The following is a 24,126-nucleotide window of genomic DNA, read 5'->3' as shown; positions in this document are numbered from 1 at the left end:
ATAACTGGATGTGTGTGTGTGTGTGCTCTTTTCCCCTGTGAAGGGTGATGCAAAGAAAACCAAGCCTGGGAAAACCCGATCAGAAAGACCTAAATGAAAATCTGGCTGCAACCCAAGGGCTAGCTCATATGATTGCTGAATGCAAGAAGCTTTTTCAGGTAAAACACCTGTTTGCAAAACTGAGTGGATTATTGGCTGATGTGGCTTAGATCTGCTGTATAATAGAAAGCTAGGAATGTCTCTTTATTTTAATAAAGTTTAATACATGATAAGTAGCTTTTTAAAAAACTTTGCATCGCGATCTGGGTGCGTACCTGAATTAGAATTGGTGCCAGAAGAAAAGGGAGATGTTTTGTTAGCACTGGTGCTCAAAAGCCATGAGGCAATTGTGGGGTTTGGGACATTTTTGTTATATCCAAGCTGCATTTGAAATGTTTTCAAGCTTTTATGGTGCGGCCATGAGGGTCTGTGAACTTCAGGTCTAATTGCAAAGCAAAAAGCTATTTCTAGGAATTTCAGAGATTGTTTTATACTTAAATTCCCAAGAGTTAGCAAGACTAGGCCACAGAAGTGTCCTGGAACGTGACACTGTCAAACCATAGGTTGAAGGATCTGTAGGAAGTATGCTTCCTCTAGGGCCTGGGATAGAGGAACAGACAATTCTTGAGTCCTGGTTTTCCTCACTGTCATCAAATCTTTTCAGAACCCTCAACTGAAGACATGCCTGTCTCTTTTCTTGCGGCTGACAACTGATCCCTCCTTCCTTTAGTCTGCAGGATAAACTGTGCTGTGGGAATGGATCTGAGTTGTGTAGCAAAGAGGAATACTCCACAGAAAAAAATAAGATACCCCCTAAATGAGAGACTAATCTGAGTGAAATGAAAGTCACAAACTTAATTTTGGCATTTCTTCATATTATGTGCTTGACCTGACATATACGCATCCCATCACTTACAAAACTAGTGTACCCATCTTTCTGTGGTTATCAAGCTGCTAGACTAACTCTGTGATGTGGGGAGAGAGCTGTAAGAGGATGATTTCACCCTTGTTACCCCTCAGATACCCGAAGAAATGAGCAGGGGCCGGAACTCATACACGGAGCAGGACCTGCGTCCCCTCAGCCTGGAGGAGCTCCGGGGCGGCAGCAGCACCGCCGAGCCCTCTGACTACCACTGCTACCTCCAGGACTGCGTGGACGACTTGCTCAAAGAAATGAAGGAGAAGTTTAAAGGCTGGGTCAGCTGCTCCACCTCAGAGCAAGCAGAGCTGGCGTACAAGAAGGTATGCACCCTGTCACTCATGCCGCAGCTCTGGGGTTTAGCTCATCTTCTCTAATATAAGCAGGCTTTTGACATATGGTATTACAGAAGGTTCAATGCACCCCTTTATTTTGCAGATACATTTAAGAAAAAAAAACCTTAATCTTTTGATGTAGGTTCACACTGTCTAAAAACAACATATCTTTCAGCAGTACTCGGCTAACGTGCACTGATTTGTGTTCTGTTTATCCAACCCAGGAATGTTCGCTGTATTGTGTTTACATGTTTTCTCTTACATGTGCAAAGTCTTGACAGGCTGAGCAAAGCCTCCAAGCCCTGTCACTCTGCAGGCAGTTGGAAAGACATTTCTCCGCTCTCTAAGTTCCACAGCTCAGAGCTAGCACAGGGAGAAGTGTTTGGTTTTTTAAAATAAACTTGGAAAATTAGGATATTTTTCTGTAGCATCATGATTTAATAGTGTCCCATCTGGAGAAGGTGAGTGTAACTGAAAAATAATTTGGAAGTCAGCATGCAGATGCCTTTGGCTGTTAGGAAAACAAACCTAGCTTACAACAAGCTTAGTACAGTATATACATATATGTGTGTGTATTTAATTTGCTGTATTTCGCCAACACTAAAACAGAAAGGAAAAGAAAGTGTAAGGAAAAGTGTAACTGAGGACTCTGTCCTGATTTTCCCCAGGTATGTGAAGGTCCCCCTCTCCGGTTATGGAAAACTACCATTGAAATCCCAGCTACGCCAGAGGATGTTTTGAATCGTTTACTTAAAGAGCAGCATCTCTGGGATGAAGATCTTATAGATTCAAAAGTAATCGAACCTTTGGATAGCCAGACAGATATATACCAGTATGTCCAGAACAGCATGGCACCTCACCCAGCCAGGGACTTCGTAGTCTTAAGGTAAGACTTTTATATGCAGTAATGTTTATATCCCACACATATAGCAACTTGCCTACAATTTCTGTGTAATATAAGTTGTGTAGGTAGATATCTATCTGTGCATAATTTGAAGTCTTGTTAAATGTTTGAATTACCGTTTGTCAAAGATAAGACTTTTTTTTCTTCTTTTTTCTTAGAACATGGAGGACAAACTTCCCCAAAGGAGCTTGTGTGCTTCTAGCAACCTCAGTGGACCATGACCGTGCTCCAGTGGCAGGTGTCAGGGTCAATGTGCTTCTGTCTAGGTATCTGATTGAGCCCTGCGGGTCAGGAAAATCTAAACTTACCTACATGTGCAGAATTGATTTAAGGTATGAATTTCCACTTTGTCCTTTTGCAGTGGTAACTGTTCTTGTATAGTTTCTGTGTAGTCAGCACAAAATTTAGATGGTTCAACAGGCTTTATCTTGGCCAGTAGTACATACTTCTCAAAGGCTTGCAGGCAGGCCCTGAGATGTCACAGAAAATTGGCTTCAGTGCATAGCTAACAGTAGGTGTGGTTTGTTGCACTAGAAGCCTCCAGTATGGGCTCCACCATACCTATTGGTATATAATCCCGCCTTTTCCTCTGACAGATGTATTTGGATGCAAGAACATGTTATTTATTATAAATGTAGGGAAGAGGGCCAAATTCTCACAAAACTTGTCTTAACTTCCTCACTGCCACAAACTTGGGTTTTGAGCAAGTCTATGTATTATATTAGTAAGGCTGAGCTGAGCAATAAGCAGTAATAAGATTTCCTAGTCAGGCATTTAACCAGCTAGATAGGTATTTGATTATGACTAAGAAAATGCATGCAAAGTTACTGGTACCTACTTCATGATTACTTTTTCTCCATGCATCAGGGGTCACATGCCAGAATGGTACACCAAGTCTTTTGGACACTTGTGTGCATCTGAAGTTGCTAAGATACGAGACTCTTTCAGTCATCAGAGTCTCGAGAGCAAGGAAGTAAAATCCAGGTGACTACTGAAGAGGAACAGCCGTGTGCTCCACACTTCAGCAACGTAGACTTACCCAAAACAGAGGCTTGTCCGATGCAGACCAGACTAGTGTACCATCTGCAAGTCACGTCATGAAGGGATGACAGCATAAGGACTTGATATTGAGCATTACTATAGGACTGTGGCCATAACATACACTTTAAAGCTGCTTCCTGTCTGTGTAAGGTCTATAGTGTAGGCCTCGACTGGAATACATAGGAGGACTGTGCAAAAAAAAAAAAAAAAAAAAAAAAAAAAAAAAAAAAAAAGAAAAAGAGAAAAGTACTATTAGATGGTTTGAATTGCTTCTGAGAAGCAAAATTCTTTAAATGCAAAATATATTATGAAATATGGTGAAAGCTCATCATTCCCATGTGAAATACTTAGCTTTATGTACATACTCATTTTGTTAGTGTGTTGAGGGACTGGTGTATCCACTGGAATAGTTGGTACTCTTCAATGTGTTCTCACTGAGATAAGCAGAGAAAGGTTTGCACAGAGATTAAAGTGTGAATGTGTGTTAATGGTTGAAAGGATAGCAGAAGTCGAACTTGAAATGTGTCTGGTACACTGATAGGCAACCAGAATGGATTTTAGTATGCTAGATACAGTTCAACCTAGAATGGGACTCCCCTGTGGACCAGGAGTAGCCATCCTTCCCATGTGCCATTTCTGCATCTTCTCAGCTCTAACCTTGTTAAAAACTCCAAGCAGATGTTACAAGAGGCTTGCTCCGATTACTGTCCACTCCTTATCCAGATGATCTTTCAGGAGTGATTAGCAATTCTATAGCAATCTTAAGTAAATATACTTTTGAGCAGCATAGCAGCTTAGAAATAAAACGTCTATGCAATAGCAAAGAGAGCCAGTAACGTCAATTGTTAATTTGCCAAAAAAAATCTGTTGCTTTTACTCCTACCTGCATTAACTGTAAGTGTTTTAATGAACTTTTATATATTTTACTGTATTCTAACCATTCAAGAAGAAAAAGTCAACACTGGAGTTGCAGTGCTGGGAGGTGGCAGGACTCCTGCAGCAGCAGGTGGGGTGAGGCAGCTAGGAAGAGCTGCACAAGCTCTCTCCCTTTCTCTCTCTCCTTTTCCCGTTTCCCTAAAAGCTGCACGTTAACACGAACAGAACCTGGATGTGAGCAATTTGGAGAGTTGTATTTGGGGGCAGAGAGAAGGGTGGGGTTTTGTCGGGTTTAAACCCTTTGGGGTATTCCCCCCTCCTTGAGAATCAATGTGTATGAACTGTAGGAGGTCTTGAGGTCCTCTGGAAAGGTCTTTCTGTAGGTTTTACTGTAAAGGTAAAGATTGCTTTCGAGGTGCAGTATTAAGTGATAAATGTATTTTGTGGCTAGGGTATGAATGAGTTGCAAGATGGAATTTTGACTGAGACTTTGTTACCATTGTCAGTATTATTTTAAGCTTTTTGATGAAGATTTTTTTATTACGGCAAATAATGTAGTAGTACTTCCAGTAACAGTGTTCCTCATGTGTAGGAAAACCTTGTATATTCTTCTACATCAAACACTTTTGAATTTGTAAAATTGTATGTTGTACATACCATTCTATTGTAAACATGTATACTTGCCCACAGTGTACTGTCAAACATAGATAAAGCATGATAAAGATTATTTAAAATATACCTGTATTTATACCTCAGATATTCTTTTTGGGTTTTTGTACCTCAAGTATGTTTTCTATTGTAAATGTGCTTTACATGACTACGATCTACATGAGAGAAAGGAAAGTGTTTAACTTGCTATAGATGTCTGTACAGAATATACTCAATAAGTGCACTATTAAATGTTTAAAATTGGAGCAGCATAATGGTTTTTGTTTTGTTCTGTATTCTTCCTTCTGCTCTTGTGCCCAGAGGAGGAGGCATGTTTCTTACATACTGCTACCAACTGCATAGCCATCCCTGCCCTCTCCCAGGCTATTTTTAGCATTAAGACAGGTACCAAAGCAATTTCAAAATTTTTGGAAGACAAGCCTTCATGGTGGCAGACAGCTGGACAGAAATACTCTCAGACAACAGCTTTATACATTTAAAACTAAGAAGAAACCTCTCTTTTGATGCTGTCTTGCAGAACAGTACTCTTGAATTTAACAGGGAGCCAAACAAATTCCTACTTGATAGGCAGCTGTATGCAATGCTGAAAAATAAGTCACCATTTTGCTATTTTCTACAGAGAAAACGAGGGCATGATGGGCTGTGGAGTCATAGGTTTGCTGTAAAAAATGCAAGTGTGAAAGTAATTGGAGAAAGTTAAAGCACACACAGCAGCGAAACGAAGCCAAAGAGAAGGCCAGGAGGATATACAAACAACTGACTAAGGTGAAAAATGAAGCCAAAGACAGCTGTTAATTCAAGCAACTTTTAAAAGTTTTTAAAGTCTAGCCAACAGAAATATAATTTAGGCATCTGGAAAAGGATTTTGATTTGCGAGTCTTGTCCGAGAGAGTAGCTGGAGGGAGGCCTGCTGCCTTTCAGTTACCAACATCATCGTACTCTTTCTCTGCCTGAGCATCTCAAGGTCCTGATCACTATTGCTTCCCACTATGTTCCCCAGGGAGCAGCGAGGGATACTGCTTCACAGTCTGGCAAAAGCAAACCTCATGCTGTCGTGGTACTAGTTCTTGCACACCAAAGGGTCTTGTAAGAAAACCTTTCTACTAAAACTCATGGTTTACTGTCATTCCTCAAGTAATGCACTCCACAATCAGATATTTATGAAGCTGTAAATAATCAATGGCCTTCATCTTAAAGGCCAGAAGGCAATGTCACTAACACACAGAGTCTGGGAAAGTGAGACTGCAACGATGCAAAAAGGTACCTCTGCAGTCTGGTACAAGACCTTGAAAAGAGCAGGACCTAGTATATATCCACAGTAGCCTGTACCAGGAGAAATTTGGTATGAAAACAGTATCCATGAGTTGAACTACATAATAAAATGTAGATATTTCCATTTAAGACATGAAAATTAAATGTTATACACAGATCTTCTGCTAAGTGCTGGAAGCAGTGTCCTACAGTCATAAGAAATGAAATCAAGATACTGTTTTAGTAGAGCAATGCATTAAATTTACAAAGACAAAATGCCAGTTCCTTTGCCTATGTTATACCATAAGTTTTCAATACAGCCATTGCCTGCATCCATTTTACAAGGAAATACTAAACATTTCTGAAAAATTACTTTCGGCTATTTCTCATCTGAACCTGGAGCTATTTCATTTCTTTAGGAAGGAAAGGTATCAATGTCTAAAATGATGACTAGCATAGCACTATAGGTGAAGGTGAAGTACTGTCCGTATTACAGATGCTAATACGCAAGGTTTGCATCCATGCTTCTTTTGCATTGAGCGCTATCCCAGACACTTGAGGTTTGCTCACTTTCCCCTCCCCTCTGCACCATCCTACTGTATTTTCCTGTATTGCCCGAGATGCCCAGAATGCTAGCAAGAAGTGAACTTCCAAGCTGAGACCAGGGACAGTAAAGAGAGCAGTGAAGGATGGGAAAGAATTCAAAGAAGAAAAAATTCCATCAAAAGAGATTAAGGGTCTGAAGGGGTACATTTATACAGAAAGATTCAATACACATAATCTGACCACTAGACAAGAGGGATGTAATAAATGTCTAACTAGTACTGGAAGGTCATAAAACCACTGAAGAGTTCAAACTAGCTGACTGGGTGTACAGGTTGTGATAAAAAAATCATTAACGGAAAATCTGAGGCAGAAGGAAAGGAAAAGGCATTTTCCACACAGCAAGAGATTTTGAGGCTCTGGGCTGATGGCTCCCTGAGAAGCAGCAAGAGCATAAGTCATTTAACACTGCACAGCCTCAAAGCCTGGAATCACTTCTGCACTAGCTTCCATAAAGCACCATGAAGACCTAAAAAAGGTTCTCTCTTCATTATTTGACACGATTACAGGACTTACAGGCCACCAGTTTTCACCTGTATCAGGTAGCGTTGCCTTGCTGAGTAAGAAACAATATGGTGTCAAAAATAGTTACAATTAAGTCACTCAGATTATTTTGGAAGTTGCTAATGAGCAAGTCTTACTCTAGGAATTACATTGGAGGTTGTGGGGTGCAGTCTGCTTATATTTTATAGAAATGGATATTCTTCTAAATGAGAAGATGCAGTGCCTCCCCACTATGGGCCAAGAGCAGGGGGAGGTTACCATACAACTGGGAGAGTCTTTTGCTTTTCCAACATCTATTAAAACCCAGAAAGATCTATAACTGATAAGCATGATTTCCCTATCATAGTGGGAATCAGGTTGATCATTCCATAGGCTCAATTTTTTTTGTTACTAGGAGAGGAAAAAGCCCTACAGTGTGCTGTCTATGCTTCTCCAGGTACCAGTCTTCTGCTAGTCACTTCATTAGCTCAGGTAATAAAAGGGTGACGTGGTGGGTCTGAACATCACAGTTGCTCCTGACTCACACAGACATTTCTTAAAGCTTTATAACATTAAAAATAGAAAAATCCCTTAGGAACAGCATTCTCAGTGAATGAAAGGGTATTACTATTCCAAAAATCAAATATTAAAAAGGTGGAGTGTTAAAAGTGTCAGTGCAGTTATGTATGTATTCCAGGGAGTGAAATTTTCCATGATATGATGAGATAAACTTGTTATAAGCATAAAGACAGGATGGTATAGCTGAGTGGCTCTGATTTGAGGGTGCTTGTGCCTCATTTATTAAAGTTGGGAGACTTTTAGCAAATGAAATGGGAATTTCGAGAGAGGGTGGCCTCAATTAAATCACTTGAGTGTCACTTTAGAGAACTGTCATTTTTTAAAATAAGCCAGCTAGTAGCAAAAATAGATCATGTTCCTAACACAGCCCAGACTGCAAAGTGTGGGTAACAGAGGAAGGGTTCTTCTGAAAGGAAGAAGAGGACCCAGCTGGCCAAACACTTCTGACATGTTTAGTGACATAACGGCCTGAAATACCAGTTCAAAACAAACAAGTCATCTGGTAAGAATTCTCCTTTGTTTCAAAAACAGTTAAAAGAAAATGAATTTCAGTCAAGGCATTGTTGTGAGCTAGTTAAACGTGTAATCTTCAGCTAGGCTATAATTCAAGTTTACAGGAACACTGGTGGTATGGTTAGCAAAGTTCCCATAGGCCACTTTTACCCCTGCTTCTGGGGAAAATTGCACAATAGAGCGTATTTTTAATAATCCATTTAAACATTTGAAAAGGAACGCAAAAATACCAAAATATTTGTTTTAACTCAGCCATTTAGTCTCCAACAATCTGTAATCTTAATTTCTCTAAACACCTGCCAGCACCACAGCAGCACAACAGAACATCTGAAGAGCACACATTGGGTTTTGCACTGACCTACAGGAATGCATTTTTTTTTTGTTGTTGTTGATACATAAAAAGGGGTTAGGGAATTTTGCAGTCTTTGCCCTTAACATTTCTACACTGTACAGTCCTTTACTACCACTGCCCACAGGATAAAAATTCTTATTTAAGCCTTTTGTCACCTAGATCATTTATCAATTAGGGCTTCTAAGACTTACAACAAGTAATAAAGCATTCAGTAACAGTAATACCAGTAATAATCCAAATTGATTTTGAATAGCCCACCTCAGGGACATGCCTACAAAGGTAGAACTGTATTAAAATCAGTACTCTCATAAAAGGAAGAAGATGGTAAAACTTGGCTACCCATGAACAATTTCATTCACCAGCAGATCACAACGAAAGTTGCACTGGGATGCACAGAAAAGCACCTCTGAAAGCCTTGCTAGACTTTCTTAAAAAGAAAGGGAGGTCTGTTGCAGTAATGTATTTGGAAAACAGCATCTGCCCTCCCTCTACATAGACCCTATTATCTGAGACTGGGAGAAGCACGTATAGAATACTGAAACTGCAAAATTCTGGTGCTGCCTCCTGTAAACCCTCAGCAAAGGTGAAGTGTCCACCTCCCAGTGAGGGGAAAAGCAGCCAAAATCAGAGGATGCTCAGTCTTACATGGTGACAACTAACAGTGATTCTCTTCCCCCAGGGGCATCCTGTCTCTATGCCAAGCTCCTCATTAAATAAATGGTACGTGCAGCATAGAAACACATAGTCCTAATAACACAGGGCAAGTACTCAACTGAAGTGGGAACAGACCACATTTAGAAAGGGTCATAACCACCTGTGAATTCCAGGACTGTAACAGTGCACTGAGCAGCGCTAACACCACACAGCACTTGGTCTGCAAGCTCCCTGACTTGACTTTGGAGGTCGCCAAAAACACATTAAATTGTGTTTGGAGGTCTTTTAAGAATGACCTTGAACAAGTAGAAAAGTAGAAATTTCCTAGCTGACACCTGAACCATAGTCTAAAAAAAAACACTACCACCATTCACATTTGCTTTCTTCCCCTTTCCAGTCTACAAGAAGAATAAATGCTGGTGTATAAAAATAGCATATAACCTCCTAGGAAAAGCACTCGCTTTGTGGCATAAGTTGCAAACAAGGTCAGGCAGAATAGTTATCGAACTAGGTTCAATTCATCAGCCTTGCTGGACTGAGGAAGGAGGAAAGGCTACCCCCCAAGCATCCTACCGGATAAGGCAAGATCAACGAGGGAATGAATGACCCATCAAGAGCAGTGATGGAGTTCAGAGGCCCCACCGCTGAGGAGCAGAGGCTTTAGCAAGCCAGTCACGGCTAACAGACTGTTAGGCATGTATCTGATAAAAACCTGAGCAACTGGCAGACCTTGGAGAGTTTTAAGTGTCTCAAGTTTTAAGCTTGGATAGAACCACATCCCCAGCTTACTGCTAGAAACAGCCCAGAAGCACCAAATCAAAATGGCACCAAGTTTTCTGAGGAAAGAAGAAGAGGGAAAAAGAAAAAATTAAAAAAAAAAAAAGAAGCTGATTTCTGGCACCTTCAGCTCTGTTACAGAAGTAATTGTTTTCAGTATATCATTAACATTTGGAATTCACTACAAGTCTTCAGAGGTGGGGGGTTTGTGCAGAGCTTGGAGACAAATATATTTACAGAAGTTCCTGTTATTTTTCTCATGCTTCAGTTTCTGCACTAACTACTTGGGCTTATATCTGTATATATTTTTCTGAAGAGTCTGCAGGAAGTTTCTTGTGCCGTTTTCTGAACAATCTTGCAATAGTCACTGTCAGAGAGCGCACTCATTTAAACTGATCAGCAGCACAGTCTGGGACACAGCATGATACTGTGCTCCTGTTTATAATGCACCGTGCAGAAGGGCAAGCCCAACATGCTCATCATTTTTAATTCCTTGAAAACTGCTACACATTTTTTATTGTTCAAACACTCTATCTTACTGATTTAGAGACTTTCTATGAGGATTTATAGAACTTTAAAAAAAAAAAAAAAAAAAAAAAAAAAAAAGCTTCTTTCCTGTGCTGCCTCTTCCTCTCTTGTTAAATGGCTAAAACAGTTTCCAGGGCCAGCTGCTCTGTGCAGTGGTTTGCTGGTTCCTGATGAAAAAGCTGCTGCCAAATTTTATAAAGAATGTTCGCTGGGGCACAGAGGGGAGGGAAGTATTCTTCATGGCCTCTGTTTTCTTCCCATATTGTTTAACAAACAAGCAAACTGCCCTGCAGTCGCTCTGTCGCTCTGACCCCTGTTTAGGCATATCCCTTTCAGGCAGCCACACAAATGAACTAGGAAGGAAGTGCTGTCACGGCCCTTAGAAAAGATAGAGGGAAATAAAGGCAAACATTGTGTGTCTAAACAAACAAGCTCTGCCCTTGTCCTCTGCCTAATTCTTACAGGAACCAGCCCCAGAAGTAGCAGTTGGGCCAAGAGTATTTCCCAGGCTGTGCGGGACTCAGTTGCCACCCGCTCCACTCCCACCGCCCCTCCAGGTTTTGCACCAGCCTCGGAGATGAATGAATGATCCAAAAACCTTTGGCATAAATGGGAACCCAGCCCAGGGTCTTTGAATGGCTTAAGCCTGTCCCTTAGACTGGTTTCCCATGTTGACCTCATGCCCTCTGTACCTTGGTTTCCCTCTTTAGACTTCCCCAGAACTTCAAGGGGAAAAAGATATGGGTTTTGTGCTTCAGTAATCATAAATTGAAAGTGCAAGTTTTGCAGGAAACTGAGACAAAAATACCTAGAGGCCAAGCTGAGAACAAGTTTTCCTGTGAGCTGCTTCTTGCCTATACACAACTCCAAAGGATTTCTAAATCAAATTACTTTTGCTAGAGAAGAGATGAAACAGATGTGCTATTAACTCCATTTTGTGATTGGGGAGCTAGAGCATAAAGGATTTTGGAACTAGAGATGCAACTGGTCTATTTGAAAAGCAACCTCAATGTTGCATGCTAATCACAGGAACAAGTTTTGACATATCACAGCTGATAAACCTCATTTAAAGGATGCTTAGATAAACTGGGGGAAAAAAAGAAGATACAGTAATTTAAAAGATTATCGGGATGATTTTTAATGTATTTCCACATTTCTCTGGTAATGTCCATTCATGGTAGTCCCGGCTTGCTGAAACCACAGATGGATATTTACCTTAAGGCAATTATTGAATCTGAAGTCAGCCCTGGCTGAGGCACAGCATTGCCAGAGGACCGTGACCCAGCACAAGCACCGCATCACCCACATGCCCCTTGGGCTGCTGCAGGTGCCCTCTGCTCTCCAGGGCTCTGCTCAGCACAGCAAACCCTGGGGTCGCTTCTGCCCAGCCATCAGCTGTAGCCTGACCTAAAGACAAGAAATCCAATTCCAAACAAGATGCTGGGCTGATTGTAAGAGCGGTCTACACTCATCCTCTGTGGCTAGCGCAGATTTCTAGACTTTGTTTAAAATTTACCAGAGGAGCGCACAGGAGAGCAACCCAAACATTTGTGAAGGATATGTCAAGAGCGTTGCTTTGCCCTTGCTTATAGCTCTTTGTCAATAGCGCCGCACAAAGCAGACAGAAAACAGAGCTGGATCTGGTCGTCATCATGCACGGACTGTGATATGGGTGTATTTGTGCCTGAGGAACTACCTATCACTGTGATGAATGGCATTGCATTTAGCTATCTCCTTAAAGAGATAAGATGCTGTAAGTTTTTGTTATGGGTTGTGCCCAGATTTGCACCATTAAACAAAAAATTGGATTAATATTTTTAAACAAATCAGATTTGTGTTTTATACCCATTATCATGCATGCTCCAGGGGGTCATAAACTGGGATAAAAAATATACACATAGTCTGCATTTGTTTCAAGCCATGAGACAGAGAATAGCCCACAAGACACCCTTTGTAAGGAAACGTCTCCTAGGGCGCTGCTCCCTAGATCTCAGCACTCTGAAAATACTGTTTTCTTTCTTTACCTTGATTATTAATCAAGCGTACTGTGTGTGATTTAAAGATGCATGCTTCTTTCCACAAAAGCACAAACAATCCCCAAAATGCTTCCCAATCACAGGTACATTGTTCTGGTTGCTCTCAGAAAACATGGCAGGAGCAGGCAACCAAGGCTACGCAGCAACAGCTTCTGAAATCATTTGCTGCTGTTGCAGCCCTCCTGTTTTCTGTATTGCCACTTTCTGTTCTGCAAACCACCTGTCAGCACCTGCAAACCCTCTTTTTCAAGCAGTTCTCCACTGCTGGTGTGTTCTGCCTGGTTGCGATGGTTGCTCTGTCCCACCAGAGCCAGCCCTGCAGCCGGGTCAGGCTCAGCTTTTGCCATCTCATTTCCTCCTCCCTCTGCCCACACTGATCTGATGCACAACCTGTCACAGACGTACGCACAGCTCAGGCTAGGTGGCCTATTTTGCTTATAGATGGTACCATGTTTAGGAACGCTTAAAGGTAAGGAGCTTGTCATCACCCTCTTGGAGAGCTCAAGTTCTGAACAACCAGCCTTTCTCCTGAAACAAATGAGCTTGTGCAAGAGGAGGGATCGTCCAGAAGTTTCCCTGGCTGGGACAAGAGTAAAACTTGATCAGAACTTTATCAGAAATGATAAGTAAGCCTTGCTAGCTATTTTCAAGTATAGAGAGTTACTAAACAAGGCATCCACAAGTTCAGGATCGTCAAAAGGTATTTGTCTGTTCTAAGATATTCAACTATTTTTGCCTCAGAGCAAGAAACCTTTAGCTTCTGATGTGTCCTATACCACAGCTCAGCTGCTCCTGTTGAACTGAGACCCAGTCCGGCAATGACCTGGCCCTTCTGTCAGCCTGGAAAAGCAGCCTTTACAACTTGTGCCTGAATCTGATGCCTTCAGAGAAGGCAGCTGCCTCGGTGTGTTGCTGCCGGTGGCAAGCTTTGCACCCAGTCTCTTTTAACCGGGAGGGAAACCAAATCACAGCAGCACAGCCTCCCTCCAGAGCTGCTTCCTACCTGTGACACCGGGTCAAGTCTTTGAGAATCACACATGAATTCTTAGCCACTGTTGGACATGGTGTTTCTGCACCTAGGAAAAAATAATTTGGCTTTCAGCTGTCTTTTTTGGCTGTCACGTTTCCTATGATATAGCAGTGATGGGTGCGGGGGAGGGGAAGTACCGACTTTCTTTCTCCATAAACATGAATAAGCCTAGGGCTACTGCTCCATGGATGGAGATCCCTCTTGTGGCATCTCTTTCCAAAGTGACTCATCCTGTCCTTTTGGTAGTCACCTATCAATTTCCTCAGGGTCATGCAGTGACCCCAGAAGAACAGTGACAGCACTGATCACCCCATCAGGCTTTTTCAACAGCTAAATTTAACACTCTTCTGTGCACATACTAATGCTGCAGCATCTTGGGATTTAATCCTGTTGCCTTTCAAATGAGGGGGAAAACATGGAAGAGGACATTCAGTGCCAGCAGCTCTCCTCCATGGAAATACTCAGCAAAAGCCAACCTTGCATTAAGTTTAACTTGTTTCCTGCTGGATCTGCACTCACAGCAATATTCTAACTTTCTTTAGCCAGACTGATATCCACACACCCCAGTTCCACATTTTGTCCCACTGCCCTGCTCTCCTGATACGGGAGACACACCTGCAGGCCGGGCAGATGCCTGGCTCCAGCTAACAGCAGCTCTACCACCAGCAGGTCCCTCCCCCAGCTTTGCAATGGCATGGGCAGCAAGGAGGGAGGGTGATCACGGGCAGGTTTACTTAGATTTAACTTCTAAAAGGGTTGATAATTTAAACCCAGACCCATACAATGACAAAGGAACACAGCTACTATTTCACCTTCTGGTTTCCCTGCAGACAAATGCTTTGCCTCAAGAGACTGGCTGTCCTCTGGGTGTTGGTTCTGGGGCAGCCCGGAGGCTCACCGAGGCATACAGAATAGCATCAGAGGAAGCTGCTCCCTAAAAGATATCAAAGATATCTCAGGCTTTGGTCATTTTTACTCATCACTGCTCTACAGAGAATAAGAAAATATGCCCCCTGTGAGTGTCAAATGCAACACCTCTAAATTAATCCCAGTCCAGATAAACCTGCTGAGCTACCTTCGAGGGTATTTATAGTTGACACAGAGCTTCCTCAGGGAATTACAGTCTCCAAATCAGTGCAGTCGTTCAAAAAAAAAAAAAAAAAATCTGAGAAAAGCTGCTTCTTTCTCCTTCTCCTCAAGTATAGCAAGTTCCTTTCACCACAGAATCGCAAGTATGAAATTCCCTCTCAAATGCAACTGGCTGGCTGAAATAAGTTCTTGTTTTTGTGGCTGCAATGCCATGTCCAGAAACCCCAACCATCTCTAACTACACAGTCACATTCACATGATAAAAATATGGTGGCATTAATAACTTGTGCTGGAATGCCTTCCCAATTGTCAGGGCTTTACATAAATATAGGACTCGGTCTATAGATTTGTTTCAGAACCTTTTTATATCTGATTATGGCTCCAGGCAGATCATGGTCTATACAGACACAGTAATTAAGGATTGGTAATTCTGTCCGGTGGCCAGTATTCCCTACAGCAAGAGGCATATGATGGGCTGTTGGTTTCTCAGCATTTCAGAGGCTCACTGGAAGTCAGTTATTAGAAAGCTACACTGTGCAAGGACAGAGCACCAGCCTCAAAGGAAAACAGCCAGCAAGTGTTTCCATTCCGACGTCTTGGCAGGAGAAAGCAGTTGCCCTGAAGACCTCTATAGGAAAAGTTTTACTTACACAGCTCCACAGATGCACATGGAAAGCTGTAGCTCCCACGTGTTAAACCAGGGATGGGGGCTGGGAGCCAGAACTTCCCTCACGCCTCCATCTCAAACAAGTATGCAGCCACGCCGTTTCTTGGGAACAAGCCGGATACACACAGAAAAAGCGATGAGGGTTCTTAAATTTCTGAAGTACGTGTCATAGAAATAGCAAATAAATAAAACATCACAAATAAAAACTTGTTTCAGGATTGATTTCACAGAGGTGAAAATTTCAACAGCAAAATAAAACTTGACTGCAGCAGATCCCAAGTTTTATTCCCATACTTCACAGCCAACATTTCTGTCAGCTGGGAAGAAAACACAGCTAAGCTAGAAATCACGGATGTCTGCAAATCGCATGAAGAGAGCACAGCCTAATAGCAGCGCCACTCCCAGCACCAAAGACATCAGTCTTGGGTAGAACTGCAATTTTAACACAATCAGCTAATCTTGTTGGGGATTGGTTCCTGTAGGTTTGTTGTAGGCCAAGTCACACATGGCAAGGCAAGTGTGAAGTCCCCCATGGGCACTCCTGGCTCATCCCGAGACCATTGGCTCCTTCTTCCAGCCCTGCACTGTCAATACCCCTATATAAATAAGCTCTAAGAACCTTTTGGCTGAAACATTTGTATGAGCTTAATTGGAAACATATCAGACTAAAGGAAGAAAAGTTGAAGACTTGAAGAAGAGCGCAAGAGCTAAAGAACTTGGTTAAATAAGTGGGGGATGGAGGGAAAGGTAGCACCGAACTAGAGCCTCCAGCTCATATGGAAGAGCCTTCCCCAAGACACTTGTGACATATGGCTCCCAAACCCGCCACATTTACCAGGCCACGAAAAACCACCTCCTATCGGCTTGCAGCCGAGCTACTCACAGCTTAGGGGAAGGATGGCAGAAGCCAGTTCCTGGTGACCTCCAAAACATAGTCTATGTTATATATACAACTTTAAAAAGTGTTAGTATAGCTATGCTTTGAACAACAGTACCTGAAAACATTTATTGTCAATCAATGAAAAACACCTTCCAAATCAGCATGTTTCTGTGAAGTCCCCCATGCCTGATCCAGGCAGGAAACTTATTGTTTACTACACTACCACAGGCAATGTGAGACAATCGTAACGTTCTTTATCAAGTCCCTGAAGTGACACTACGAGGAGCCTGGTGCGAGGGCTTGAAGCACATGGTGAAGATACGAGCTGATTTTATTCTCATCTCCTGAGCAGTGAAGCTGAGTTGAATGAAGACAAGGGAGAGAACTGCTGAAGGACAGCACAGGGAGGGTGAACTCCTGGCTCCCAGGTCCTCCTGCAAAGCATTGCTGCCACTTCCAGGAGGTGGCCCAGGTACCTGGTGGGCTCCCATGCCATGCTGCCCTCAACCCCTCTGCCAGCCCCACCACTGACAGGTAAGATCACGAATGGTCCTTGTTCTTCTTCTAACTGCCCTTCCTTTGGCACACCTGATTTATTCCGGTTTTTATTCAGTAAAATGGGATAACAGCTCTGGGTATTTCTGAGGGAAGAAGAGCAAACCAAGAAGCCAGCAGGATTTTTGCAGCCGCTGTCACATCTGCCCATTCTGTGTATCCTGTGAAACCATACGGGCTCACAAAATGGTTCTGTCCTTCATTGCACACAGCCAGGCCCAAACCCAACACTTAAGCAACCAAGAAGAACAATGCAATAGCAAATACCATAGCCTAGTTTTTAGATTTTCTGTTAAAAGACATCTTAAATCCTCTACCAGATTATTTTAATAATATTACCATCACCACAATGGCCGCTGGGAGAAACCTAATGGCTAGGCAAATGGGAACGCTGCACAGCAGCCAAACAAGGCAGCCCAGCCCATGAGAGTAGTAACTTGGAAAACACCACACAGAGCAGAAATTAAAAGAGTGTGAAAGAAGGGGTTTTCTGCTACCTGGATTCTGCTGGGGTAGGAGACCCCTGTGGATTACAGGAAAAGTTGTTAGCAGCTGGCAAAAAAACTCTCTGTCTGAGGAGTAGAGCCAGGGATCAGCAAGACAAGACTGATGCTGATGCCAGTATCGAAAATACAGGCTGGACAACGAAATACCACACTGGTGGTTCCTTTTAGGTCTCAGCTTGGCCAGATCACACAGCCCAGCAGCCACAGACCCAAAGCAAAACACAGAACAAACCAGTCTGCTCTGAGCAGCCTGGGGAACCAGTGCCTCCCCCTTGCCACTTTTATGGACATTGTTCACCAGATCCCCCAGTGAAGGGCATCCTCTAGCCTGAACACAATTAGTCTTTAACCCTTTCCCCAATGGACATGGGATATAAACTGAACTGATACCACAAAGCTGCTGCTCTCTTTTAACAGATACCCCTGACTCTTAACATCATGGCCCCTTGAGCAGTTTTTCCCACACCTGTGTTCCCATAGGCACCCTGCCACTCTTTACCTGGCTGGGGAGGAGAACGACCCTGCAGCTCTCAGAGTAATGGCTTTACAGAACCTCGGGGATTAACAGTCCTTATTCACATTTACGCATGCTAATTTATCTACTTAAGAAGCTGTGGCCCATGTGAGTGTGATCTGTTTAGAGCAGCTGCACAAGTGAAGCATCACTATGAATGGTGTATCTGGGACAGGCTCACACACCAGGCTGAAACCGTTCTATTTGCTTGCTTGCTCCTTGTGCTTTCTGTAACAACCTCTGGGTCACTTCGTCCAGTCGGAGTGTCTTGCTCTGCACCATCTTTTTTCTTCCCTTTCCTGTATGCCCCTCGGGTGCTGCCCTCCCCACAGCAGCTCCAGTCTGCTCAAGGCTGGCACAAGAAGCAGTTTGTTGTCTTCAGTTGCCATTCTGGCCAGCGGTGCAGGGCTAGGGCCACCATTCAGGAAACTCATGTCAGGCTTCCCTTCTCCAATTCATATCGACGCACTTCTCTCTGCATCTGTCTTTCCTTCTCTTCCCTTTGACAATCATTCCCTGCTTTAAGTTTCTGCATTCTCCCTGCACTCTCAAGACCTTTCCCAAGCACCTCACCAGGCCTTGCACGTGAAAGGTGATTTCTTTCAGTGCGATGGCAGTTCAAGGGCTTGATGCTTTGGAGCTTCCTTAAAAGGTGCTGGATTCTGCTTTCCATTGCAAGGAGAGGTACCTGAGGCACCTTTGCCTTGAAAGGGTCAAATCCTGCTGCTGCAGACCCAGGACCGGTGCGACATGCCCAAGCAATGTCTCGCTAGGCAAGGCCAGCCTGTCCCCTCTCTTGCTCCCTGCCTTCCCTTGAACCTCTTGCTCACAGATTAGCTGTGTCAGGCTTAGAGTTTGGGGAGGGTTTCTTGATTGCGGATAACTGGAAAATGTAAAGCAAACAAGAAAACATAGAGGCACAGTTAAAATGCAAGAGTCATCCATTTTGTCTCATTCTTTCAAAATGCTGCTGGTTGGTACTCACAAAAACCCCCACTATTTTTAGAGCATCTCTGCATCTGCATTTTGCTCTCCATTCGCTTCTGCAGATAGAGCCTGTTTAACCAAAGAAATAGACTGACTGACACCTAGTGGAAAATTCAAGCTTTTCTTTCTCTTATTTGGCCACGTAAAACATTTTGGGCAGTAGTTAAATCGACTTTGCATATATTACCAAACAATAATATTATACTGAATATTTTTATACACTAATAAAATAGACAAAGTGCAGGTGGATCTGGTAATCAGACAGGGCAATCAACAAAAACTCATTTTAAATATATACAGGTTCTTTGGTTAATGAAGGGGTCTGGTATTAGACACAGTACATCCCTTCCCCACGTTGAGCAGATCAGTGACACATAGCTCTGGGAGCCCCTAAAGTGCTAATAAATAAACATAAATTTATTCTCAAAACTAACAGTCTTCTGAAGCTGATGGTTCTACTAAACCGTAATTACTGATTCCCTTGTTAATTATTTAAGTGTAAACATTTAGGAATTAAAAAGTAATGTTTTGCCTAAATTTTAATTTCTAATGGCCTTAGAGAAATTCATCATATGGTATCATTTAGTCTGACTAATGATAAGAATGCAAAGAGGGTTTTGCTTTGTCATTGGGATTTGTAGATGCTTTAGACTCCTGTGTCAGTGGTCGCCTAATGTTCAGCATCTGTGAAGAGATTTTGCAATGCAAGACAAATGCCAAACATAGCTTAGCTGCCTGCAGGGTTCCCACAGACTGATGTAGGTACCGTCACCCACATGTGCTTGTGACTAATAGATGTGATTGGTGCAATGCTGTGCTTTACAAGCCTTGCTGAGAAATCACTTTACAAGGTCCAGCTAGAGAAGAATTAAACAGAGGGGATTCTCTTGCAGGCAAAATCTCTGAGTAAAATTCCCTGGTAGCGAGAGGCTTTTGTATTCACTTCCTTAGGACAGCACATCTGTTCTCCCAGTACTCCTGTCCCTCTGTACTTTCCAAAATAAGTTATCATCTAAACTGCCAGATCCTGACCCAGACAATCCATATTGCTCTGCCTCGCTCCTCTGTCTCAAATGAGTGGCATGTGAGCGTTTAGAGATAATTTTATATGTATTTTTAAAATGAGAACCAGATCACTTAGTAAGTAGCTAAGAATAAAACTTGATACTACCTGCAGTGTCATTCACGCCCAAATCCCAGAGATCTGAGTGTTAGGTTTGATAATGATTACACAACTTGATCTGAAGTCACCTCATTATATATCCAGGTCCTGAGAAGTCATTTATAAGCCAAGCCTGTTCAAGGCACTGCTACCCAAAAGCTATTTTTCCTATATAAAATCCCAGACTAATGACCCCACCATAAAAGCTTCTGCACTCCAACCACACAGTGATCAGATCTTACTTCTATTTTTGCCTATCAAAATCATTAAATAATCACATTGCATTATAGAATCAGTCTTCAATGTTCTTATTCCAGTTTGTCAGATACAATTTTAATAAATTCAAAGAGTTGTACTGAGTCAAATAGTAAAATTTTAATAGTTACTTAAATGAACATTAAGCCCTTCTGACTATTTATAGTCCTACAAAGAAAAGCAAGGACTTTAGTTCATAGCTGTAGATCCTATGTTTGCATTCTGTCTTTCATAACACTTAGCTGCTTTCAATTGTCCTCTAGCTGGATATGGGAAAGTCAGCTTTTTCTGCAGAGTTTGGGGTGGGTTTTTTTTTTCATTTTGGCTCATTTACCATCTCTCATTCTCCTCTGTCCCTACTTTTGGTCTCTGGGAACAACAGAAACCACAAAATGTTTTTGATTATCCACTTAATCCCCTCAGGCAGTGTAGTGTCTTTAGTCTAGACTTCAGTCAAACTACATTTATTTGTCGAGCTTTTAGTTCTCAATTAAAAAAAAAAAAAAGTTGAGAAACTTCCTGTGGTCCCTTGAATAGACTCTTGGCCAGTTTACATGAGAAAAACACTGCCTTATATTTCATGTTCATATTTTTGTTCTTCTCCCTTAATATTTTTATGCTACTTTATTTAATATGTCTTTCTTAATTGTGGCGTTCTCCAGCACTGCTACAAATATTCCTAATTATTGCTTTTCAATCCCCTCTCTCTCTCCCATTTCTGAATCCTTTTGACATACTGGTGCCAACCTTTGCACTTGTTCTGAGAGGAAGCTGGCACACAAATGCAGGAGACTGCTCTGACAATGCTACCAATGACCTTGGCCTCGTCAGGAAAAACGTCACTCCACGTTATTCTCTGCATGCACACAACCAATCCAGGAACAGCCAGCTTTGGTACACTCAAACCATCGGGATCAAACCAGCTGAAACATAGCCCCAGATCACATGCCAGTATTTCCTTTATTGTGTTACCTTTCTCTATAATGCCTTTGTATTTAAGGAAGCTTGTGAGTCTATAGACATAAGAGACTGCAGCAATGATTTTCGTACTATCAACTCAATGTAACTGATGTGGCCTTCACTGAACTCACACCTCAGAAAAGCCCACCCCACCAAATATCCCTGGACAAGGATGCAGCTCAGATATGGACCATGCTGATGGCTGAACATCATCATTGTTTGTAGTTTGCTCCTCAGGATGTGAGGAGGGGACCATGAGTGCCACCTCAGAGCTGCACCACTCACCAAGAGTGACATCTCTCCAGTGATGTCCAGTGGGTCAAGTTTGGAAGTTTCAGAATGCGCAGTCATGTCCCCCTTATTTGACCCTCCTTCCATACCATGGTTTCACATAGGCATCCTATAGCCTGTTCCATATAGGGAACAACCCTTCTGACTGAAGATAGCATTTTCCCCTACTTCAGTTTCATCTGCCAATGATCCATTTCCATGGCTTCGTCCCCGAAATCTCCATACTTATTATCAAATGGCTATCACTACACGTGATTTTTTTATTTCAAACTTCAGTGTAAGAATGTTGACATTTCAGTGGGGTTTATGTATATCTGCTGTATTAAATCTCTTTTTGGTATTAATCCACTTACACGTGTTTTTTGACACACTGTCTCCAGCTAGTTCTCATTTATGTTTCTTTACTCTCAATAAGCCAGAGCCCAATGTGTTACCACAGAGACATGATCCAGCGCAGACTGAAGGGCTCATGTGGGTAACCCGCTCAGAGACACTAATGGTTTGTTTAATATTTTATAGATATGTCAAGTATAAATTTGGTTCGTATTTGAAAGGCTTCTTTCCACAGCTCTAAATCACTTAATTTTTCCTGTGAGGTCCTAATGAGAACGGAAGGGCACAGGTGAGTCCGAGGTCTCTATGCAACCCCACATGCCATTTCCCCATCCTGGCTCCAAAAGACCTGCATCCCAACAGCAGGTGCACTCTCTGTGGCAAAATTCCCATTTAGAAGCTTGACCCAAACATCAGCAAAGTCCGTGGATATAACTCAAAGCAAACTTATGTACAGAATCACAGGTAAGTTTGAAAATTTTCCTTTTACTCCAGAATTTAGTGTCTCTGGCTGAGCCTTAGGTATTTTTCGTGGTAGCTAAGAACACAGATGCAAGGCTTCAGTGCTTTGAATATCCAGCTCAAGAAGCAGGTGAGAACATGTCACAGCTCCAGTCTGCCCTTCATGCTTGGATTTTTATTTTATTTCCTCATGAATCTCAGGCAGAGGGAGGACAGAGAAAGGGAGCTGGTTGTGCCTGCGGCTCACTCTCCAAGGGACTATGGAAACACCCCTGGGCAACCGTGGTCAAACATCTGTTCCACTATTAACCTGACTGGTCTGCTACATATTTAAGCATAAAGTAAATAAAATAAACTTCCCAGGGATCTTTTGTTTCTCCTCTAAACCAAAGAAAGGAAAATCCCAGGGTAAAGATAGAAAGACCAGGGAAGTCAATGGAATACACTGAATCAGATTTTGATGCAATTACTCCCAGGATCCGGTCACACTTCACAGGCTTGAGCAGTTTTCTGTTAGTCTCTTCAGGCAGTTCTCCTGGCATCCTCCCCTTCTTCCTTGCTACCTCCCCCCAGACATGCATTGGCTGGCAGCTCATTCGTACTGGTGGCTCAGTCCTTTCTTCCTCACTGTCAGACTGTCCGTTTACCTTTCAGAAACTGCACCGAGCAGTGCTCACCATTGTACTGTAATGTAAGGAAAACCTTTAATCCATGCAGAAGGAAAACAGAAGCAAAGCAAAGAAAAATTGCACCAAAAAAAAAAAAAAAAAACAAACACGTATAGTTGTCCCTGTTCCTTATTTAAAACTATTAGGAGTTGGAGTAACATTTTTTGGTGGTCCTGTCGTCAGTGTTAGAACAGCCAGTTTTCATGGAGAAGGCCAAATCCCAAGAGGCAGTGAGCTGCTGGTGCTCAGTGCAGGCAGTGACCTTCACTGGGCCATGTCGCTGAATTAAACACCAATGTAAAGCAGCCTGGAGATGCTGTGTGACTTGCTTTCTATTCATTTTGTCACCGTCTCACCTCTGGTGTTCTCTCAGACATGCTGGAAAGCGGCTGTGGCCAATGAGCTACAGAACAGCATTTTCCCCCTTTTTAGTAGAAAGGTTTCACCTTTGTTGTGTGCTTTCTCTGCACTACAGCATTTGTTCTGCAAAGAAACACTTTATTTCACCCAGTCCAAATGTTCAGAACTAAACCTGATCACCCTGTCAGCCCTGTGGCAAGGAAGCAGACCTGGGAAGGGTCAACTTGTTCTCACTAATTCTGACCTGTAGCATGGGCTCTTTATAAAAACACAGAAGAGAGACACAGAAAAGAATATGACATTGCCTCACCAAAAAGCTTCCCACAAGTGACACTTTTATCCCGTGCAAGGGGAACATCAGCTTGCAATCTGACTGTGCACACACAGATTTCTCTTAGCACATCGGTAAGAGATGATACTTTCAGCTATGGGGTTAACATCTGCTTGTTTACACCCCCCTTCTTTGTCTCTTTTACTTGTTACAGTTTCAAGACGACGGAGACCTGTACAAGCAAACCTTTCTTCATTCAGGAAAGAGAATTTTAGATGCCTTGCAAACAGTAACAAGCAATTAATATTCTGTGAAAATCAACCTACAATCACAACAGAAGAGGGCAACCTAATACCATCTCACTGTTCCCGTGTCCACCGCCCCATCCACAGCCTCCTCAAAGTGTAGCACCTTGTCGACAGGGCTAGTGGGGATGAAGAATTCATACCTAAACATCTTTTCAAAGCCAAGAGCACCACTCGTAATATCCATATTTTCTTTCTTTTCCCACATTTCTATTTCAGTTTCGATATGATCATAACTGCTGAAGCACATCCTACTAAGGTTTTGTTGTTTG

At 42.5% G+C, this 24,126-nt stretch overlaps 1 protein-coding gene across 4 annotated transcripts in view; it reads left to right on the top strand.

The window, feature by feature from the left end:
- The window catches only part of DLC1 (DLC1 Rho GTPase activating protein), a 230,734-nt gene extending 225,706 nt beyond the window's left edge, over window positions 1-5,028 (top strand). For all 4 annotated transcript variants that reach the window (XM_005232092.4, XM_013294985.3, XM_055795270.1 and 1 more), the window contains 5 exons: window positions 44-158; window positions 1,060-1,281; window positions 1,962-2,179; window positions 2,356-2,529; window positions 3,065-5,028. In XM_005232092.4, coding sequence (XP_005232149.1) covers window positions 44-158; window positions 1,060-1,281; window positions 1,962-2,179; window positions 2,356-2,529; window positions 3,065-3,185 — 850 coding nt within the window. In that variant the 3' untranslated portion in view covers window positions 3,186-5,028. The remainder of the gene's footprint in view (window positions 1-43; window positions 159-1,059; window positions 1,282-1,961; window positions 2,180-2,355; window positions 2,530-3,064) is intronic.
- The last annotated feature ends 19,098 nt before the right edge of the window (window positions 5,029-24,126 follow it).

Source organism: Falco peregrinus, chromosome 2 (assembly GCF_023634155.1).
Source record: "Falco peregrinus isolate bFalPer1 chromosome 2, bFalPer1.pri, whole genome shotgun sequence".
Classification (NCBI taxonomy): Eukaryota; Metazoa; Chordata; class Aves; order Falconiformes; family Falconidae; genus Falco; species Falco peregrinus.
The sequence above is the reverse complement of the archived record's forward strand: the minus strand, read 5'-3'. Positions and strand labels throughout refer to the sequence as shown.